Source organism: Strigops habroptila, chromosome 9 (genome assembly GCF_004027225.2).
Source record: "Strigops habroptila isolate Jane chromosome 9, bStrHab1.2.pri, whole genome shotgun sequence".
NCBI classification, from domain to species: Eukaryota; Metazoa; Chordata; class Aves; order Psittaciformes; family Psittacidae; genus Strigops; species Strigops habroptila.
This window is the reverse complement of record NC_044285.2, coordinates 17,923,444-17,947,015: the sequence shown is the minus strand read 5'-3', so window position 1 is coordinate 17,947,015 and position 23,572 is coordinate 17,923,444. Positions and strand designations below refer to the sequence as shown.

The window sequence follows — 23,572 nt, the reverse complement described above, 5'->3', positions numbered from 1 at the left end:
CAATGCTGCATTTTTACTGCAAAACCAACAAGTAGTCACTACTCCCCACCTCCCCCTTTATTTTTTAGTTAAAATAGTGGCTTGGACAGTGTGATAGCTAGAGGAGGTTCCTGCAGTATGAGCACAACTGATCCCCTGCTAGAGGCTCCACTTGTTGGCACATGTGAAGGAGCAAGTCTACACAGCCCTGCTTTTGGAAGGGTCTCACAGCTTGCGCAGACCTCCCTGGTGCTGCAAGATGACAGTTGCTGGCATGCAAGGTCACAGCTAAAGGCCATTTGAAGTGGTCAGTGTGTTCATGTGGACACAACATATAAGTTAAGTAAGGACAGAGGAGGTGTATTGTGTGTGGGATTGTAGTCCTGATGATTCTGGCAATGGAGAAAAGGGGTAATTTCATTTTTGCGCACAAAATGCATCTCTCTCTGCTTATCACAATGATGATTTGTAGGTGTTGTGCTGGATCTGAACTGTGGGCTATCCCGAGGTATGTTTAAAGAAGGTGATATTCATTGGTCTATCTCTTCACCCAAATGTCTCAGAATCATAGAATGGTTTGGGTTGGAAAGGACCTTAAGATCATCCAGTTCCAACCCCCTGCCATGGGCAGGAATGCCTCACACTAGTCCATGCCACCCAAGGCTCTGTCCAACCTGGCCTTGAACACTGCCAGGGATGGAGCATTTACCACTTCTTTGGGCAACCTGTTCCAGTGCCTCACCACCCTCACAGTAAAGAACTTCTTCCTTATATCTCTAACCTGAACTTCCTCTGTTTTAGTTTGAACCCATCACCCCTTGTCCTACCACTACAGTTCCTGATGAAGAATCCCTCTGTGGCATACTTGTAGCCCCCTTCACATACTGGAAGCTGCTCTGAGGTCTCCACACAGCTTCTCTTCTCCAGGCAACCCTTCTGCAAGGGTTATTAATAAAGAGGAAACAAAATAAGTCAAAAGATAACAAGAGGCAAAATTAGCACTGAAGGTTATCCCATTTTCCAAATTATGATGTCCTCATTTGTATTTAATAACAGTTTAAAAGTAATACCAAATTAACTCTTTGCTAAATATCTCTCTCTACCGAGAAAAATGAATGTCACTATCTACACTCAGTAAGAAAGCAAAGCAAATTTGCGAAGAGCCATGTAGCTCAATGGAAAAAGAACTTCAGCTCTCAAGCCTGAGAGCTATAGATCTTCAGTGGAAGTTTTGCACAATGAAATAGTGAAAGTACAATTTCTGCTTTGTTACTTCTGGTACTTGCGGCAGTGGCAGTGAGAGTGGGGGAAAGCTTGGCATATTAAGGCAGACACATAAATTCCACCCAGCTCTTTGTTCTTTTGTTTCCCAACATTTGTTGAATTCTTCCTACTTTCCATGGTTTATTTAAGAGCTCTTGCAGATGTCTTAGATTTCTTCTAATCACAGTTAAGCACTACTTATATTGTTTTTTTAACGACAATATGTAATATATAATTTTGTATTAAGCTCCATTTTCCAAAGCCCATGTTCCCCTGTGCCTTTTGTTCTCATATGTTACCCATTACAAAAATGGGCTCATTAGCCAGAAATTATTCCACAAATATTTTCAAGCTTTGGTTATTCTGCCTGTCTGTAGACAAACATCTCTGTAGTACAAGGATGCTGTGTGGAATTGTGGTCGCTAGTATATTTGCAGTTTCACACTTTGCCTGAAGAAGATCTGTGATAACGGCTCAGCACTGCTTGCTGAAGAAGAGATGAACACTAGGTCTGGTGTGGGATCAGGTGACGGAGCACAAGCAGCAGCTTTTCTAGGCACAGGACCAGCTACCATTGCAAGATGCAAATGGAGGAATCAGAAACACTTCCTGGAGAAGAACACTCATTGCTTTCCACAGCCGGACAGTGCAAACAGCACCTGTAGCTGTGAGTTAGCTATGCAGGAGCATTGTACATCTCTGTGCTCCCTGTTTAGCGTGAAGGCCCTGAGTTTGTGCTCTGCTGTAGCCCAAACCCTGCCTTGTAAGACTGCAGGTTTCAGACCACCTTTGTGCCAGAGAGGTGCTGACAAACTGAAACAGCTTTGAGAGGAGGCAAGCAGCCTGGGGTAACAGTAACAGAGCTAATTTGGTTTGTGAGGCTGAGCTGCACTGTGCGCACTAGCTGGGAGAAAAATCCTCCAGAAATCCATCATATGATGATGAAGTTTTCCTACTTCCTTCCCTTCCACCTTCCCTTCAGTCTCTCAGCTTCTTTCAAGCAAAGCCAAGTGCAACCAGTATGCCAGAAATACCAATTAGGATTGCTAGATGTTTTCTGTTATGGTCAGTCCACAGCCAAGGAACAAATGGAAGTTGAAAAAGTGAAGTTTCACTCAAAATCACTTCCTGTAACAATCACCTCCTCATCAACTCACATCTCTCCTGTGGGCAGAGTGTGAACAGAGGAATGTGAGCAGGAAATGCTTTCCAGACTAACACACCTACAGCGATGAAGTGCAAAGACAGCAGAAGGGGGTCATTCACATGGGCACACAGGAACTGTCAGCAGTAGCAGGCACAGCTGAGCGAAGACGAGCTCTGCAGAGGAGCTTGGGAAAAGCATCCAAGCTCAGAGTCAAATCACCACCAGAGCAAGTGGGGAGGGAGCCTGAGAACTGCACAGCACAACGTGTTTGGGCTTCTACAGGGACAGCATGTCTCTGCTATCTTGCCCAGTATGTGGGAGGCATCTTTAAATCCCAGGATTTATTCCCTGGTGAAATGGTGCAATCAATTGGAGAACAAAGCCATTGAATCGTCCTTTATGGTCTGGTATACAATCCAGAGAAAGCAGATACTGTTCTGTCTCTCAAGAGAAAGGATTCATATACAGTACCCACAGAAAATAAACAGCACTTAAGGGAAGAGGCAGCACTGTTTTGCATGAAGTTTCAGCCATACCTGCACTGCAGGGTGCAGTTTGCATGTACAGTGAGTGGCTCTCAGAGAAGAGAGGTTTGCCTGACATATTCTGGAGGCAAATAGGATCAAGAAAATCTTGACACTGATTTTTCTCCAGTTTCCACAGATTCATATATTAAGAAAGGTACTAAGCTACTAGCAGAGTCATCTGGACTCTCTCTCACATGCTTCTCTCCATGGTTCCTGGAAGCAGCTGTTTTAAGTGATGTTTATAGCAAGGGGTGTGCTGCTAACTCATCCAAACGGTAGGCCTCCTGCAAACTTTAAATAGGTCTCTGCTTGTAGTAGGCATAATTTTCCAGACCTTTTTAAATGTTATTCTGGGCACTGGTCTATACCCTTGAGAAATTCCTTACTGAGCAGATTCTGAGGGCAGCCAGTGACCCAATAACCTTCATTTTCCTGGGATGATGCAATGGCCAATTCATGCTCAGGAAGTACAGCGGGCTGAGCAGGACGTGAAATGAGCTGCTGAAATTCCCAGGTCAGCGTTTTGTTTCCATGCCATCAAGGATAAGATTTCAAAGTGTAGAACGGTCCTTTAAGGTCTCTCTTTTATGAGGTCAGGCTAAATGCTTCCCTTTTATATATGAAGAGAGGGTGATCTTTGCCAGAGTCCACACTGGGTTTGCTCTTGTTTTGATTTCTGCTTTGGTTGAGAGCTCTGTGTAGCAGGAAATGCAGCTTTCAACAGCAGTTCAGGCTTTGCTGGAAAGTGGCCCCTGCAACAAACAGTGGACTGCAGAAGCATCCAAGCAATTTAGCAGCAGCAGAGAGACTCTCTGTCTGCAGGCTCTGTCACTCAAATGCCCTTCCCTTCTACCCAGTCCTCAACTTCAAGACTCTGTATCTGATTTTGGTCAGTGAATAATATGAATGAAGGAATAAACATAAAAAGCTCTGAAGAACTGGCAAGGCTGTGAGAGGAGGGTAAAGATTTCAAAGATTTCAACATAAATCTGAGTGCGAGGCAGTGAAGGGCAGGTTATAAACACCCAGGATTGTGTGAGAGGAATCCTGTAAGATATTAAATATCCCCATTTACATCCCAGTTTAATCAGCTACAGTTGACAAGAAAAAAAAAACCTCCCAGCACAGTCTACAGGGATCTCCAGGAAAGCATTAGAAAATGTATTTGAACTGGTATATTGGATGAAAGCACTGGAAAATGCAATAGCAATTAACTGAACACACTAACACTCTTGTACATGGATTAGAGTGACTGCAGACACAAGCAGGGACCTGAAGTCTGTGCTAGAAAGAGTGCTTTTTAAGATGCAGCAGCCAGCAGAAGTGGCTTAGCCACTAGCTGTAGCTCTGCATGTGACCTTACAGCATGTCTCACATGGTGCATGCTTGACAAGCACGTCCTGGTAGAATACAGCCCTACTGGAGCAAACACAGCGTTGTGCTATAACAGAGTGCCCAGAGAGCTCAGATCAGTTTCCACAGACTGCAGTAATTCGGGCAACTGTTTAGATTAAATAGTTCAGGCTGATTAACCTGTAACCCCAGCACTGGGTTCCCATAACTAATTTCAGTAACACTTTGTAAGAGACAGAGATGAAAGGGCCCCGAGGCCAAACCCTTACTGTGACCCTATAAGCCTGTTTCTCATGCTTGATGTCAAAAGGAGGTTGATTTCTATTCCCTTCTAGTCATACGTACACACTAGTCCAGAATTTCCTTCCTGCCTAAACTAATTTAGGACCAATACATACCAATTTCTTCTTATGCCAACATTAGAGTTGTGAATTTAAATGACTCCCTATTTTTTCCAAATCTGCACTTACCTTCTTGCTGTTTTTATGCAGATGGTCCATAACTGCTCTCAGACTCCTAAGCTTAAACAAAACACTTCTCCCTTTGGCTCCCAGGACAGACTCTCCTTTCCTTTTGATTTCGGACTTTCTGCCCTGTGAAATGCTGTGCTCTGACAGCTTCAGATTTCTGATCACACAAGAGTTTCTGTAGGGGAAAAAAAAGTCATCAGGGCATTCAGAACTGGCACCTAGAATTAGCTCTGTGGGAATTAGCTTCTCTATGGAGCTCCCTGGGGCTCTCTGGAAACACTTCGGCTGAAGAGAGCTGCCAAGTACGTGTTGAGATGCTTTTTTCTTTGGAAATCCAAATGAAACAACAGGAACTCATTGCTGATAGAAGGGGCTGGACGTGAGACTGGACAAATACTAATAATGCAGTAGAATTTTCCAGGGACCATATAACATGTGTGGAAACAAAGCTGCAGTGGGAATCAAGATTTCCCCTTAGGGCTGCAACATTAAAAATAGTGTGTTTCTAGTCCACAGGGAAACAAAATCAGAGGAATTCGATCCCAAGTAGTGAACACAAAAATGCCTGGCATTTTCGGGATGTCTGTGTTATTACAGGGACCAGCCAGGGATGAGTTATTTGTCTTTGAGCTATACAGCTGTTAAAGTTCTAAGAAATGAAGTCATGGCTTTCAACATGCCCCAGTTATAGCATGTATTTCTGTTTGAACTCTGAAGGTGGCCTGGACTCTCAGAAATGCATGAATGTCTTAAAAGCCACCACCTACTTGTCTGTAAGATCAAAAAGGCCCAAAGCAACATTTGAGTTTACCTGATTCTAAACATGGTCACTGCAGGTCTGACTTACCCTTTTCAGCACTGCCAGGGAGCAACTACAGATAGTATAAACCCTGCTTGGAAGCAGGTATCTGAAATAAGCCTCAAATAGTCTGCTTGCTGTCTCAATTTATGTGTTTTTGGAGTTTCACTAGGAATTTGAAGGTAACCCAGGTACCTGTTGGAGGAAAATCCAAGTATAGTCATTGTCATCCCCCGCCAATCCTTATCCTGTTACCTTTTTGCAACATGTTAGAGATCAGCAGTATCTGTCATTGCGTCTATAAAAGGGTGGGAAGCTCTTATCTCATGTTTTGCCCTGCCGCTCTTTCTCACAATGAATCTTTTTTCTCCAGCACAGGATTCAAACCTGCCTGTGCTGTGGTGCACATTCACACATATCCAAAGCTGTGCTGGCATCTCAATTCCACTGCAGTCATGTGGCCCACCAGACTTAGAGACAACCCTCTGCAAACCCCAAAGCCACTTCCTGACCTGTGCCTGCCTTACAGTCCCAGAAGCTGTATCCAGCAGCTCTCCCTCCACTCAAAGGCAACTAATATATTGGGAACCATCCAGCATACTAAGCAGGTAGAAAGAAGGGCGTCAAACAACAAAATAAAAGGGAATACCTGTTATCTTTGTCAAAGGACATTATGAAGCTACTCATTATGAATCCACATGGGGTCCAAACAGTCTGAACTCTGCTGCTAGCAAATACTTCTGGAAAAGGACTATAGGTTGAAGGTTCTCTTTTTAGTGGGTGCTACCCTTAAAATAGGGAAGAACATCTGAATAGGCTCTGATCTCTTCTGAGAGAGGTGCGCTGGCAGCCTGTTTTGTTTTACAAAGCATTTAGTCTAGGAGATACTAAGACTTTTTCCATTTCTAGGAGAGGTATAGGACACCCTTAAAGAGAAATCTTTGCATCTAGCTTATTTTCAAATAATATGATCTTGGACAAACCAAAATATGAGTGATCGGGTCATGTAATAAAGAGCCACTCCCACGATTTGGCAGAGATCTGAGATGACTCCTCAACAGTGAAGAAACTAACCAGGAAATTCTCTCTGTGGCTTGAATTGTTGGGCTACAGGATCTGGAAGCACCACAGGCATGTCACAGCAGTGACATGGTTTGGCTTGAGAATTACCCTAAATAGCCACCTTATCACCACCAAATGACTGCAAAGCCAAGCGCAATGGAATGACCAATGAAGCTGTTATTCTGTGGTTTTCTTTTTGACCTCTTATTCCCTGCCCCCCCTTTTGTACGTGAAATCTCAGTAACACAAAGTCCCAGATCAGAAAAGATCAGCAAGAACAGCAACATGTTCATACTAAAGTTCTCACTCACTTTCATTTTTCTGAGGCAAAAAGAAACATGCTCTAAGTTATGCTGGCACACAAACATTGAGCTAAAATCACTACTGATGTCATGAAACAAAAGTTCAGTCTAGGCTTGAAGAATCTATCTAACTTTTTTCCCAACACATATCTGTTGGAAGTCATAACAGAGATATTCCCACAGTGTCTAGGTTGCTTCAACTCACTAATTTTCAAATCTATTTCAAATGATGTGATTATTATATATATTGATCATACATATGAGGGGACAAATTCAGTTCCTGTACTGTAGTTTCGTGAACTTAAGGACCGAGTGTTCTGCACCAACGACAGTTGATAAATACCACTGGAGGATTTGATCTTGATTTGCAGGAGATACTGTTCCTGATGTTGGTAATAAGTGTTAAGACCCCTGTTTTCTCCACAGATAGACACTATTTGTGACTAAATCCACACATACTGAAACATACTGACTTTCAAGGAAAAAAGCCAACCATGACCAAATGAAAGCAGGCAAAACCAATAACTAAAAAGGGAAGAGAAATTAACATCCAGCTGAAGTCTCCAATGATTTCATGAGAGAAAAGGTCAGTCTAGGCTTGAAGAACATACCCATTTTCCTTCTTAACATGCCTCCGTCTTAGGTCATAACTCAAATATTCCCACAGTGATGGTATTGCTTTAACTCACTAAAATCCATATAGCAAGAAATAACAATCTTTAAATTATTAGTAAAGCAACATGCTTCCCCCCTCAGTAAAAGATAAAAAAATTGTCTCGAGTATAAGCATTTAATATGCACTTGAGCTACTAGAGCCTTCACACCAGCTTTGCCATGCACGCCACTTGTTTGGCAATTTACACAGAAAAAATAGAACTAAACATAATCCTCAATCTGGACCTTGAGAAACTGTGCTAGCATTTTAGAAATACAGAGTCATTTTAACTCATTTATGGTTGAAAAATGCAAACAAAAGATGGCTATTTGGCAGAGACAAAATAGCCATGCTTGTATAGCTGAAGGCAAAGAGTAAGTAATTGCAGACAGACCGGACTCATTAGTGTGGCGTTCTTAATGTTTAAGTCTCACGTAACTGCAGATGACTAAAGGCATCTCTGAGTAAACCTCAATACTGGTTTTGTGGCTAAAAGTGTCATGCTAAAGGCTTCAATGCCTCAGGATTTTCATCATCTTTTGCAGGAAGCTTTGGTAAAGCAGGAGCTGATTTAAAGAACCTGGAAGGGCTTTGTATTATAGTTGTCAATTCTCTTGTAGAAAAATTCAGAGAAAAAGGCTGTGCTAAGTCCTTACTTACTGGGAGGGCACTAGAGGCTGGTGTCTTAACAGAAGTGGTTACAACATAAGGCAAGCCAAGGCACTGCAGAGATTCTTGCAGATTAAATTCAGCTCTGGAAGACAGGATGTTTGTCTAAAGCATTGGCAGTGAAGGATGGTTGTTCTTGGCACTAATCACAAATCACTGTGTAAGTCCCTCTGCTATACAGTTACCAATAACGAATGCATTGGAATTCTCTGGAACTGACAGAGCACAGAAACATTAATAAAAAAACCCAAAACATGCAGACCAGTCAGTAACTAGATGGGAATATAAATATTAACCCTATCCTGCATATGGCTACTAGTCATCTATCTAGTTCTTGGATCAAAGGAACTTGACTGGCTACTACATTCAGTACAATTTGCTCGGTGCATTTGAACAAATGATCTCCCTTCCTGCAACATTATTTTGCCATCTGTAAAACAGAAGTGACTCATTTGTAGTGCTTCATGAACCACAAAGAAGAAACGGTCTCTAAGAGCAGAGTATCCTTATTAATACTTGAAACCCACTATGGTGATCTTGGAATAGTTATGATGGAGACAGCAGTTCTAACTAGTATCATGCAGTAAAGCATATTGCCCGAGCATTGTCTCTCTGACTGTCTGAAACACTGTCATTTGGGAAATCCTTTAAGCATGTGCTTAATCCCATTTAGGTCAAGTTCAGGTAACTATATTGCAGACAGAGTGCGAAGGACTTCTTCCGTTGTTTTTAAATAGAGTAAGTGCTACAGCAGTGGGTGAACTGGGGCAAAAATACCTTTTCTGTTTCAGAAACAAGGCTGATAAAACTATTATCTGGCAGTACATCCTTAATAAAATGAAATGTATTGATTGTCAAACTGGAAAATGTACAAGACAGTACAAGGACGTATTTAGAATATACCACTGCCCCAGAATCTGACCGGTCTTTCCAAGACTTAATCAGGTCAACAGTTGAGTGACTTATGTTCAAGTAAATATTTTAATCAATAACTTAGACTATACAATGCAACCTGAATGCAAAGATCACCAACTGTAATGCTGGAAGAAGATTTTGTATTAACTTTTTTATGTGGTCAACTGCACCTTACAAAATACAAATGGTGACAAAGATGACTGATCTTGAACCATATTCAGAGAAGATGAAGCATAGTACAGGCAACTCCTCTAAAACACAAGGATTATACTAAACAGCCTAGAAAGTACTGAACATTGATCTGGGTGGGATTGCAGATTCCAACCAGTATTAATAAATTCAACACTTTAAGAGCAAGAACTGTATTAAGAAAATAGCCAGCAACATTTTCTCACTGTCTTAATGCAGTATCTTTTCCACAGACTTCAAAATGCTTCTGAAACTGCTAACTTTGACTCAGTACCATGAATGAATTTTCATCTTCAAAAGTTCTGAACTTCTGAACTTAATGTTCTATGTGTATTTTTAAGAAAGAGATTTTGACTTTATAGCAACACCAGTTATGGGTAAACACGCCAAAAGAAACCCTCCTCACCTAAAATAAACCCTTGCAGTGGACATTTTAGGATGCTAAGAGGTCACCAGGCCCTACTATCCAGTTTTAAAATAAAAAAAATATACTTTAAGAAAATAACCAGTATGGAAATAAAATGTTTGTTATATAAGCTTTATATTATCCAAAATAGGCATGGATAAACCCCACTTACTAGTATTTCCTCTGCCACACTAGACATAACTGAGCAACTTGCACAGACAGAAAACTTAACTGTATATATTCTTAAAAGATGCTTCAGGAAGAGAGTCCAGCTCTAATAAATGCTCAGAACAAAAGAGAAAGGGAAAAGCAAAGGAATTTGTATGTAAGATAAGGTGAAAAGGGACCCAAGCGTATCAAACATTGTGGTTTAGTTTTCAAGTCTGTAGGCATTACCGTGCAAGCACAAAGAATTATCTTCCCGAGAGTCTCTAAGGTAGTGCCTAGAACGTTTTCAACACAAATTCAGACCGTGCTGCACAGAAAATAAGAAGAGAGCAAACTTGCCAAATGCTTTTTCCCCTAGTAGTTGAAAGTATCTGTTTTATAAGATTTTACTAGATCTTTTAAAGTATTTCAGCCTAAAACATGCCTAAGGCCTCTACAGTTCCCATTTAAATAGTCAGACAACCAACCTTAAAATAGGAGCTTCTTCAATCTGGTTCCTGTCATGGAGAATACACAGAAGAAATCTACCATATAGTGAGAGCCATGATATGCACACCTGGTGATGGATCCACCTAATAATCACACAGAACACCAAAAAGATCCCACTTTGACACAAATGTAGTCATGCCAGAACAGACCCAGCTGGCAGCAACATAAAACTAGTTACAGTGCAACTGCTCCGGGCCAAGACTTCTGGCATAGATTCCATATGGAGAATTGAAGTAGCCTAACTGAACATACACACACAGAGTTATATTTGACATGGAATAATGTCGAATGAATGGAAATTGTAACAAATATAAAACCAAAACTAGCCATCCCCCAAAAAACCTAACACCACCAAGCATCCAGCACCCTTGAATAACTGGTGTTTGACTTTTGTATATACTTACGTGTGTTAACATGTGCTTTAAGGATATTGAATGCTCACTGACATATATCACAAAGTAGGCATTCCTAGTTTATACTGCAGAGCTTTAAATAGAACACTTGGTCACCTGGGAATTCTGCCTCTTCCCTGCCCTGCAGATAGATACAACTTCTGTCTTGCTTTGCTTAAGGAGCAAAATGATCTTTTGCATGACCACCAGTGCAACACAAGCCACAGATACCTACAAGCGGGGGGGGGGGGAAAGAGAGAATAATTCCTTCAAGGGTTTATTGTTGGTGAAGACAAAACCAAATTATTTATTTTGTGGCCAGATTACTACTACACATAATGGTGTGGCAGCAGGACTGCCAACTCCTTTGTGCCTTTCTTGGGGTTAAAACTTTAACAGGAAGGGAAGACATTAAAGTGAGAGTTCAACCCTAGAAACTCCAGCACAGAATTACAAAACTGGCCTGAGCAGAAGGTTCTTCCGCTGCAACAAAGTGTGCTAATTTGAGAGAAAACAGAAGCCTCTATGGCTTTCTTATCTATAAAACACGTTTTTAAAGTGACAAAATGGCACTTATCTGTAGCTCAATAAATGATAGATAATAATGTTTAAGCAAAATGAATCATGATGTGAGATATGAACTGTCATGAGTATATCATTTTGACGCTGTGATGAAGGAGTAGGGAGGGATGTTGCTTCTTGGGCTTAAGAACACCCGTGTGACTAACCAGTGCAGCATGCACTTCAGCAACATTCACTCAAGGATCTCTGCATTGCTCTCCACTGAATGATGCCCTGTGCCCAAGGGCACATTAAATGAAGAGTAACTCATGAGCTGGATCTAGTCAGTGCATCTGTCTGCCTCCAAACTCATCTATCCAACTCCACTGCAGGTGCTATGGTCAGGCGACCCAGGAAGTTCTAAGACTTGTAACTCACACGACCAGTCTCTGCATTTGGTATCATAAACTTTGTGCCACAAAAATGTGTTGTTCCATTAACATGAACAACCACAACATGTTTAATATATACCACTGTGAATATGGAAAAGCAGGTTTCAGGAATCATGACAGTGATGGGCAGATAACTCTCTATTAATCATGATGCAGTCACATAAGGACAAAACTTTTTACCAGTTCGGACTGATGAAAAGCAAAAACGTGCTCACGAGCTAAACATATTCACATTTAGGAGGTTTTTAGATTATGTATTCATCCCTTCATTAGGAATTAAGTAATAACGATGCAGAAAACCAAAGGAAAAGGGACAAACAGGAGTTTCAATTTTTGTTTTAAAACTTTTCTCACTTTGATCTTTCTGATATAGAGAAGTGTAGAAAAATGATCCAATGTTCAAATTTTCTGCACAGTTGGGGAAACAACATCGAACTATTTGTACACAAACAGCTTTGAGGCATTTTGCTTTTAATTTGCATACAATTCCTTAAAGTGAATTCCACATGAAGAAGGGTGAGATACAACAGAGCTTGTTTGCCATTTCACAAGTTAACAGAACAAAGTAAACATCTGTCCTTCTTATTACTTAGCTTCCAGCCTGTACTCCAATTTGTAACTTCCTACTGCAATTCTCCATGCCAAATAAACGCATGGACTAGTTCCAAACTCCACAGACGTTCACGTGTGGACTTCAGTGATACTGCAAATTATAACAGCAAGAAAAAAGTTGAAATAGAAAGACTTTACATGAGCTTATATTCTCTTCATGTTTCTCAAACAAAGACCCAAAATTCAGAGTAAAAAAATACTTCAGTTGTTCAGCTCAGCTACTCATCTGACCATGGTTCCTCTATGGAGCTCACAGCTGAGGAGAAAAAAGAACAGTGGCTTTCTGTAAAAATAAGAGGGGGCATTAAATCAGAAATAGAGAGGTCTCAAAGTAACTGTGCTAAAATGGACTTCCCCAAAAGCTTATTTGGAACACAGTCTGAGCATGCTCTTTCCTCCTACATACTGATAAAGTTTTCTAGCTATACAATTTCCATACATAGTTGCATTTGACCAGGCTTTTGGCTTCTTTCAAGCTCACAAATATCAACCCAATCAAAATATATTACAACAGTATTATACCTATAATAAAATACTGGCATGGTGCTAAGGACAGCATCATCTTTCTTCATGCTTTAATGACACCAAATAATAGGCTAAACATAGGTTAAAAGGGGAGCAGTAGCAAATCCGTATGGCAGATCTTTCTGAGATGGGAGTGTCAGGTAATAAAAAAAGAGCCATAAGCTGCACAGAAGCTTGGCCTCGCAACAGTAGCAGAAACTCCCTATCACTAGAGCTGTCTTTAGCTAGGTCTTCAAGCAATAAACACCAATTTAGCCCTGTTTAGCCCGAAAATTTACAGGAAGCCTTTTTTTTTTTTTGGTGTAGGAATTCTTTACATCAAGATTCTGTGACACTGCTCACAGTGAGCCGAGTGAAAAAGATCAAACTAATTGTGCTGAAGTGGAAAATGACAGAACTCAGAACTGCAGGTCTCTGATCGTAAGGGTCTGCATATGCACACAAGCCTACACACCACAGCACATCTGTCAATGCCAGACAGATTCCATTTGGGATTTGCCGATTCTTTCCTCTCATGATTGTGGACTCTCCAGCAACTCTACTGAGTCTGAAATATGTCAGTACCAGAGAAGAGACTCTAACAATAAAAATCTTTGTACACTTTAATATTTATTAGTTCTCTAGTAATTTTTTTGCTATATATTTAATACTAGTGTGACAAAATTCCTGGTAATCATATCTCATGCAGGTAACTTAAATGAGGAGTTAGCACTATCTAAACTGGTAAAACCTACCACTAAGGGGTTACTTTTGAGTCTACAAGACAAGTATTTCTGCAACAATGACAACTAGTTGCGTATGCATGTAACATAACAGGCTCAGCTGAATGGACTTGGCAGGTATCTAAATGACAGCACAGCCTTCAGAAGGACTGGAGTGGCAACATCCTTTGACCTAAATAGACTTGACATTACTGTTTAAGAGGGCTCGAGTGAAGTTGGAGGCACGCTGGAAATCGTCATTAGGAGAGATGGTGTTTCTGTAGTTAGTCAAGCAGTTTACCTTTCGCTGGTTAAAGTTGCTGTGATTTCTTTCTCTGACAGGGTAAGATGTGGTACTCACTTTACCCATATTGCTATTGCTTAGGTCACAACAGAGATATTGAGAGCATACCATACCTTTCTGCAGCTGAAGATGACTGATTGCTGCTATTCCTTCTCTGCAATTCCTTGGTGAGTACCTTTCATCAATACCAACTACGAAAACAAAGTCCCTAGAGTCCAGATTTTTAAAAAATATATTACAGGAAAAGTCTACTCATAAATCACTTTTTTTCCTCCTACCATACCCACAGGTTTCAAAACAAAATAAGTATAAATGAAATCATTAAAATAATAACAAGGGTTGTGATAGTCTTTTGTTGTACTGGGCATTTCCCTTTTTTTCACTGACATACATTCTAACAGAAATCCCACAGTACGAACAAGGTAACTTCCATTAAAAAAGCAAAATGCAAATTATTCAGCCCAATGTTAGAGCATGTGTATGTGTGTATAATACTGTAAAAGTAGTCACACATTAGAGGTATATAATTGAAACAGCATTTTCTTTCATGAACCTGCTATTATTGAGGCAGTGACAAGGTTTCCATTTCTTTGTTTTCCGAGCTCTTTAAAGAATGGCTATTGCCACATTTTGTAAACCTAAATATTGTACAAGCAGAAGCTTGTTGGTATCAGGTAAGGAATAATACCACTAGTGCAAACAGGTGCAGAGACAATTCCTCCAGTTTTGGGGTGAACCAGCTATATAACACTGAAAGAGGCCAGGCATCTTCAAAGCCACACTCATGCGTGTTTCTCCACTCAGACATACATCCTTCTCTGTCTTGGTCTTCTTTTTACAAGAGTAGTTGGGGGAGAACCACCAGCTCGTGTAATATTTATCATATGAAATACTTCTTGACTGTTTTCCTGTTAATAAGATGAATGTTTTATAACAAGTCAAGGAACGATAAATACCTCAAGCATCAGGAAAGTGACAGTAATACTGACTTAGCATCTTTAGTAAAAAGTGAAACATTCTCTCCTGAGATATAAGTCAAGGAAGGAACAGGAACGATGAACCTAACACTGTACCATTATTTGATCATCATGCACCTCAGCTGCCCCGATGAGAAAGAACAAGTGTTTATTGCCCTCTGCTCATCCAAAGCTATGACAGGCAGTTTATTTAGGTAAGTGCTTGGCATACCAGAATGTTGTCAGAGCAGTTCTCACTGTACTGTCCCCCTTTAGCTTATTTCTTCAAAAGAAAAGAAAAGGAAAAAAAAAAGGAAGAAAAAAGGAAAGGGAAAAAAAAAAAGGAAGGAAGAAGATCTCAGCAGGTTTAACCCTCATCTTCTCTCAGCTCTGTGGGTAGAAATTTGTATTGCTGTTGGCGAATCTGGGCCAGCTTTTTCCTTGCCTCTTCCAGCTCTCTTTCCTTCTTCAGCATTTCTTCCTGGGCTGCAATGATCTAGAAAACACAAGCATACATTATGAGAGCAAGGAGTACTATCTGTAAAACAAGATTCCTTTCTCTGTGACATCAGTCACAGGCAGGCCTTGACCATTCTCCAGAGAAGCACCAAATTTCAATGACTTCAGCAGGAATTGCTCAAATTTTTCCAGCATCCAGGAGTAGGCCATCAAGAACAGGATCGTATTCCCACTTGTTCCTTAAAGAGGACTAAAAAAAGAATCTACGAGCATAGTTTTACCATACACCCATGATGGATTTTACAGTGCTCATGGTGGTCTGGGGTTCACACATGTAGGATAAGCACCATGTCCTAACATAATGTTTGAGTGACAGTAAAATTGAGCACTCATTACTGCAGGTGTCCACAGTATTTTCCTGCTTCTCAAAATGCCAAAGGAAAACCAACAGTACTACAGACATGCAGAAATGATACATTTCAGTATCTTTTAAGTAGTGACCACAAGAGATGGTGTTCCTCATTCACAACAGTATCCACAAGTTGGTAAAATCTCAAAGCCTTGGAAACTATTTTAAAATATTGTTATTATTTCCCCATATTTATTATGGTCACAGTAATGGAATGTCACACGTTCTTATTCTCTCTATATATATTTCTTTGACTATATACATACAAAACTAGTGTTCCATTAAGATTTAGGAATATTTAAAGTACATAAGAGAAATTTGAAAAGAACTACTAACTTCATCAGAACAAAATAAAAGATACTGGACAACAGTAACTGCTATTACAATAAATGCTCAGTGAAGAAGTGTTAGACATCTTGCAGCATATCACTTTGCTGTTATGTCAATGGTTACCTAACCATGAGGCATCATGTAATTTACCACAGATTTCTACATACATCTGTCCAGCCTGCAATGCAGCAGATGGACACTGTAACACTATGCTACATTTCTATGACAGTTTTTGTCTGCTTTACTTCTTGGATGATTGTACCAACCTGAGCAATGCCACCCACAAACTTTGTTTTGACCACAACATCGTCATCCTCTGCTTTCCCAAATGCTGCTTTTTGGGCTGCCCTGACCAGATTGTCTGATGCTCGCTTGACAGCGTTTCCTGCAGCCTTTGAAAAAGACAAAAGAAAGTTAGCATAAAAATGTATAAGTAACATGGATTCATTTGAGCATCAAAACGAAAAACATCTTTGCTTGACTACACAAGAAAAATGTGCTTTGTTTCTCGCAATGAAAAGCGAATGAATCTTTCAAAATCAACGGTACAGAGAGGAATACAATTCCTTTATTTAAACAGCTGCAAGTTGGGAAAGGCATAAGCAAGATTTTTTTTTTCCCTACAGTTTGCAATAAAACAGGAGATGAAATCACAAGTTGTTATGCTCAACACTGATGTTTTTTCTTTTTCTTCTGTCCCCCACCTCCCCGCAGTCCTATTCCACATTTCCAGCTTCATCTCCCTTTCAACTTAACTCTCTTCCCACCTGAAATGACCCAAAGACAAATTACTTGAAATTTGCCCTGCTCGGACTGGAGCTCATCCAAAGGGAATGGAAACATTTCCATTTGTTTCATTAAGTTTCGGAACAGGCTTAGTGCATTCCAAGTAAGCATACATGGAAAATGTAGTTCAAATGTCTTCTCCCAAAGCTTCCAGGTGTTTGTAGGGTAGGAAGCAGAAAACTAATACACTCAAACTCCTACACCTACCTATTGATTAAAGCTATATGAAAGCATTTGTGCTGGGGACAAAGTCAGCTGAAAAGCCTCAGTAGTTTTAGCAAATACACCAGTAAAAGTATTTAGTAGACATCAACTCACTGGTTTTGCTATGATAAAGGACATAATCTCCAAGTGCAAACTGCTTTTCCCTTCATTATTCACTTTGATACTAATAGGAAGCTTGGTAAGATGGCCCAGTTCAGTTTCGATATGTGCTTGGGCTTGTTTCCTTTTCACATTTCCTTCCAACTTTTCACATTTGATGTCTATTTAACAATATTTGCCTGAGTGACTTAGTACCCTGAGTTTTCTGACAGAGCTGAGAAAACAGTCTCTAGTACTTGATTTTGTTCCTGTTTCTACTGGTTGTTCTGCATTTAAAATTCCTTCAGGCCCATCCTGGCATTTGGATATTAAAGTGCAGGTTGCATTATAGTCAGAAATATCTGCCAGTTACTGATACAGACCCTTGACAAAATCAGTCTCTCTGAATCCTCTAGAAAGCACTAAAACCATCTCATCCCTAGAGATGAAGATGTAGCTCATTGTAGGGGGTTGGACTAAATGACCTTTGAAGGTCCCTTCCAATCCAAACTAATCTATGATTCTATAACATTGACATGTTATAGAACTGTTTTCTGTAGAAACAGATTTTCACACCCTCATATGTCTGGTTTTTTAACTCCTAAATATTTAACCCATTTCTCTACTTTGAAAAAATGATGACATCAATTCTTCTTCCTCAGACAGATTAAAGTCATACATATTTCTGTTGGACTTGATTCTACCTATCCACACATGAACTGTTATATTGAGTGTCCATTAGAAGCATCTGTGCAAATAAGAGAAAAAGGGCAAATATCACTGTCAAAGATACTCCATGTCGACAGTTTGAAAAAAGGAGGTGGAACAGTTCTTAGGTCCCAGGCTGAGCCTGCAGGACAGGATGCCAGAGAAGGCTGCAGCCATTTTTAAAATGAACACCCTTCAACAAAACTTCTGGAGATGTTCTATTTTATCCATCATAACACAGTGTTAATTCAGTAACAGTTCAGAGAAGCTGAGCATGAAATAGATGTTTAATGTAAAAGGGAACCAGTTTCATGTAAAAAAGTTAAACCAGACTTTATTTGAGACATTGCACCAGCTTCTGCTCCTGTTTTAGTTTGACACTGATCCTCCATTTTAGAAATGTTCTATCCAGAGTTGCTGTCTCTTGACTCCTTGAAACAAAGGAAAACTGACCACAACGCAGGCTGGTGCTTAGGCAAGTACTTTGTGGAACATACGCATAATCTTGGGAGAGGTCAGGAGGATACTCATGTGCAACCCAGTGAAGAGTGCTTACCTGTCTGCAGGCTTACTGGGAGTCTAACTGAAAGCAGAACAATTGCAGAGAAGCCAACTGCACTCAGTTGTTATAAAAAACGTAGTAAACATTCTCAGCTCAGGTATTCCTGTGGCTTACCATGAATATGAATCTATCAATACTGCACCTAAACCAGGGCTTGGCACAGGCCAGTCAACATCTGCATCTCTCAGAGTCTTGTAAAAATGAAGACCAAAACAAGCAGTAAAGTGAGCTGAAGCTACACCTGAATAATGACAAATGCACAATCACTTCAGCCTTGATGAATGAAAGTGCCCCAGAATCCCACAAGGAAGAAAAAATGAACAGAGTGCTGAAAATTCAATAAACTATTCCTAAAACCTGGGGTTTGTTCATACAGTGCTGGAACAGTATTTACATTGCACTGCTATGGGTTTTCAGTAATAACGAATATAAGTACCTGCAGCCTCCTCATGGCTTCCGAGTCATGATCAGCCTTCACTTTGCAAGCCACGAGCAACTGGGCTGTAGAAGCTGCCACTTGTTTGGCAGATGAGATGAGCTTCTCCTCACTAGCATGGCCTTGTACTGAGGCATTAGCTGCTTCACAGAGATTGCTAGTTGCAGCTGCCACCATTCGGGCCTAGGAGACAGCAAAAAAAAGTCACTATAATTCTCACAGGATATTAGTTCTTCAGAGATGGTGCTAGTTTTCCTTAAGAGTTACTCACAGCGGAAATAAGTCCCTGAGACCACTGTCCATCATCGGCTGCGTTTGCAGGGATTGCTCCAACCTGAAAAACAGTTCATAGATATCTTACAATGAAACAGACCATACGATTGCTTTGTCTCAGATTTAGACAAACAGTAATCCATGAAAAAAGGAAACACCTGCACTGTGACTGCACCCAGCACATACAGGAGCAGAAAATCCAACTGAAAGTTAGTTGTCAGAGTAAGTGTGCTTCCAGCACACATCTGCCTGCTCGTGTAGTGCCAGCTTGCTATGCTGCTTGAATTGCCCCATCCTTGGAACATGCACAGAAGTCCCAGAGTAATGGCTGTTGCAGCTGAGACTTTGGCCTAAGCAACAATAGCAGTAGATCCTAATCTCCTGGCCTTTAGAAGAATTTATTTCTGTCTCCACAACACATTTGGATTTACATCATTCAGATTTACATCATTCCTCAGTCTCTACTGATTCTGGCACTATGAGAATATACAAACCAGAAAGCTCCACAGGGAAGCCCCCCAACTACCATTGTGCCTAATAATGGCATTTGAGGAAAGCAGCCTGTTTTTCTGAATGGCTAATCCACTGAAGTGTTCTTGACATCAGCAGTACAGGCAACAACAAGGAGTTGTTTTCTTCCCACGTTAGATGAAAGTAATGAAACAATATTCTACACACAGTTGGTTGCCAGCCCCCCACTCCCAGCTGCCTGGGGCTGGGAGGTTTTAGGAGAGGAGCTGGAAGGTGGGAAATGTAAACAGGGTCCAGAAACTTCTTGTATTTTTAAGAAAAGGGAAACAGGGATTTGTACATAATGAGGATCCCAAGGATTGGAATTGAATCCTTATGTGTAGCATCAGTATAAACAGAAGGTTTATGCTCATAGCTATGGTGACACTGCATATCAAATTGAAAAGGTCAGTGAGGAATAGTTAGTTATCAGAATAAGCGTGCTCACTAGTACCATTTGCTGTTTGGCACTGAAGCGATGGATGTGGAGCAGATCAAACTCGGTCTTCCTGCCTACAGGCCAGCTATACTCTTCTGGGAGGAGTCCATACAACACACCTTAGAAGGTTTCTTACAAAAGCAAAACATTTCCCACAATATCAGTTACAAAATCTTCCCACCAGGAAGGTTGGAGCCATTCACTATGGACACGAGTTTGGCCAGTGTTGTTAGTACTACCTATACTTCTGGCAGGCCTGGAGGTACAGGTTACCACCGCAGTCAGAGGATCCCCCATACTGACAATTACCTAAGCACTAGCAATCAGTAAAGACAGAAGAAAAATGAGTTAGGATTTCATTATTTCAAAAGTATCTTAATGGCTTTATTTGTTGGTGAGAAGTATCATAATAAGAGGACGTGCCACAAACAATTCTGAAGTTTGATGTTTCATTATATTTTGATTTTGGTTGGGATTAATTTCTTCCTTTAAAGACCACAGTATTATTTTCATATCCTTCAGGCAGGCAAGAAACTATCAGTTAAAGCCATTTGCTAGAAAAATTCCCGATCTTTCGACAAGTTACTGTGAAAGAGAGATGGATAAAGCAAATCAGCTAAATCCAGAAAAGTAGGCTGAACAGATCTGCTACTTGGGCACTATATTTGACAGGTGTGCTTCTATTAGAACAGCAAGCTACAGCTTTCCTTAAACAGATTACAGTGGTTTTAGCAACTATCTGAACTTGGATGGAATAGGATGCAAGTGTCGTTAGCCTCAATCTGAAAGACACAAATAGAAATGTATCTGGGGGAGCAAAGAAGCCAAAACCTGCAGGAGATTCAGGGCTGGTACCAGGTACATTCTCTATTATTCTGTATCACTTTACAGTGATGGTGGTGAGGAAAGTAAAGCAAGCTGCATGTCATCATGAAACTAAGTAAGAACAGGTCTTACCACATAAATGGAGACTGCACAATAAACTAAGCAAAGCAGGTAAGTAAAAAGTTTAATTTTTGGGCTGTCTCCATAGTCAGATTTCAATGGCATTAATAATATCTTGGTTTATGCATTACTGATAAGTTCCATAGCTACAGCTTATGGTGGGTCTTTTCACACAGTTACATCACTATTGTTCTGAAACACGTGCTCTGTTTTTCTGCTGGAACTAACAGCACAAGCTCCCCAGGAATTCTAGCTGAAGTAGAGAGCATTGCACTTTTGTGACAGGATCCATGATACAGTCTGCTTGGAACAAAGAAGTGGATGAAACTGGAAATCATAACTATACAACAACAATGATCCTAGAACAAATTGTTCTCACAGGTAATATGTATGTTTGTTATTCAGATTCTAAATTTCAAAGTATATTAACTGGGAAAAAACAGAGTGATGGATAGGAAATGAATCACAAAGCTCTCAATCCTGACCAGACCAAAAGGATGACGTGTTATAAGCACTCTTTCCATTGGTCCCAACAACAATAACAAGCACATCCACTTAAATGTACTGCATTTGCACACAGGCCTGTGTTCTCACTGAATCAGACAACAAACCACCCAGGACACAATTAGTGAGACCCTTTCTATTCTGGTCCAGAGTGGTATTGTATACGGTGACACGTGGTTTTGGATCCCCAAGCAGTCTTGTGGGACTGTACACTACCAGCTTGAATGACAGATCTTCAGAAAATGAAAAAAACAAACCCACAAACACAAAACCTCCCCACAGCAGAAAGAGCTGAAAAGCCAAACACTTGATTACACTTGCAAGGTTTAAACAAACATAATTGTGTTTTCCCTAAATGGAACCAAGCCTGGGCCATGCATTGTGATGAGCAATAAAAATATTGACATTTTCATTAGTCATTCCCAAGTCTTTTCTTAGTGTTTTAACAGAGAGGAGTTAAGAGACTAGATTCAATTTTGATACTTTCCCTATCACCCACCACTGTTGCTGCTTGTCCTGTTTACCCACCTTTCCCTGTGCCACCAGTTCTCTCTGGGCTGCTGAAGCTGACTTCACAAGGGCGCTGGTAGCAGCCGCAATGGATTTAGCTGCTTCCAAGATCTGTTCTTCAAAATCCAGAGTCTCATCTGCTTGCTACAACCAAGAAAAAACAATGTCACACATTATTCACCTGAAAGCACCTGTATTTTCAAGATTGAGGACATATACAAAGTGAAGCAAGATGATTTTGAAACACATCAGTAAATTCACCAAGACCCAGAACATGATTTTCTGCAAAGGAATTTCCTGTGGACTAAAGCTGAGAGTCAACATAAGTGAATTGAAGTATTAGGCTGCCCTTGTGGCTGCTCACACATGAAATCGGGCGAGATACTTAAAGAATTACCTTCAGCTTTCTAACACATGATCTCCACTAGGGCTACTCAAAACTACATTCAGAAAAGTCCAGGTCTGAAAAGAAATTCTTGGGTTTCCGTATGAAGATCTCTGTAGTGCTATCATACTGGCTTTCAGGATTGCTCAAGTAAGTAGAGCATTTTCGAAATAGTTCAAGACTTCAAGCAATAAAAAAGAGCAGCAAGAAATGTATATTGTCTCATTCACCTGTACTAAGAAATGTAAAGTAGATGCCAAGCAAGCCATAGAGTTAACAGCTTTTAGTAAGAGCTGTCATTCCACAGAAAGCAGCATTGTGAAGCAGTCCAGTTTAGTCATCTTGGAGATAGGAAGTTCCAAAGGTCTGTCTGGAACACTTAAGTCATCCAAATGTGTCTTTCAACAAACATGTGCAACTAGACATCGTCTGTTCCTAATTAGGTTTCTTACTATTTAAAATGCAAATCTGTTGTTCCATTAAACAACTTCTCCAACTTCCTAATCACTTAAACAAATACTGAGAACACTCATCCATTTAAGCATGCTTACTAGCTTCAAACAGTTAACCAAAGAGATAGAGACAGATGGTTACTGTTATTGTAAACAGAACCAGGCCTGGGCCACATATTCTGTTTGTTTTTTGTACAGAATAAACCAACAGAATGTAATTTGTTTGTGATCAAATTGCAAGGCTACCCGAATCCAATGCACTATGATGAGTAGGGCTGTAGGGCTAGTGGATACAATACCAGAACAGACTACCTTGTGAGAGATGAGGTTTCTGAAATACAGGTAAATTCCAACTTATGCAACCACAGCATTCTTGTGCCGAATAACTAACTTTAAGAACACCAGTCAAGTGTCCAGAAAACTGGACACTTCATTTGCAAGTCTAAGTGCATCCATCATAGTTTAAGTGAGGCTTAGTTCTCCTGTTACTACAATCTGATGAAATAGTAGTCAATTATAAAATAATAAAAGATAATGATAAGTAATTATAAATTGTTACAAAATGGCACATCAAGCAGCGCTCAGTCCTACCACACTTCACATAACTGCCACATAACTAAAAGTCCAGGAGATGAAACTGCAGCATCCACAGACACCAGAAAAACCGAGTGATCTGAAAATAAAAACTGCTGTGTAGGTGAAGTTGTTTGGCACTTTAAAGATGT

At 40.3% G+C, this 23,572-nt stretch overlaps 1 protein-coding gene across 3 annotated transcripts in view; it reads right to left on the bottom strand.

Moving 5' to 3' along the window:
* Positions 1–12,192: 12,192 nt before the first annotated feature.
* TLN2 (talin 2) overlaps positions 12,193–23,572 on the bottom strand; it is a 157,200-nt gene continuing 145,820 nt past the window's right edge. For all 3 annotated transcript variants that reach the window (XM_030497733.1, XM_030497732.1, XM_030497734.1), the window contains 5 exons: positions 22,029–22,154; positions 19,101–19,163; positions 18,830–19,012; positions 16,301–16,426; positions 12,193–15,332 (listed from right to left, as the gene is read on the bottom strand). In XM_030497733.1, the coding sequence (XP_030353593.1) occupies positions 15,204–15,332; positions 16,301–16,426; positions 18,830–19,012; positions 19,101–19,163; positions 22,029–22,154 (627 nt within the window). In that variant the 3' untranslated portion in view covers positions 12,193–15,203. The remainder of the gene's footprint in view (positions 15,333–16,300; positions 16,427–18,829; positions 19,013–19,100; positions 19,164–22,028; positions 22,155–23,572) is intronic.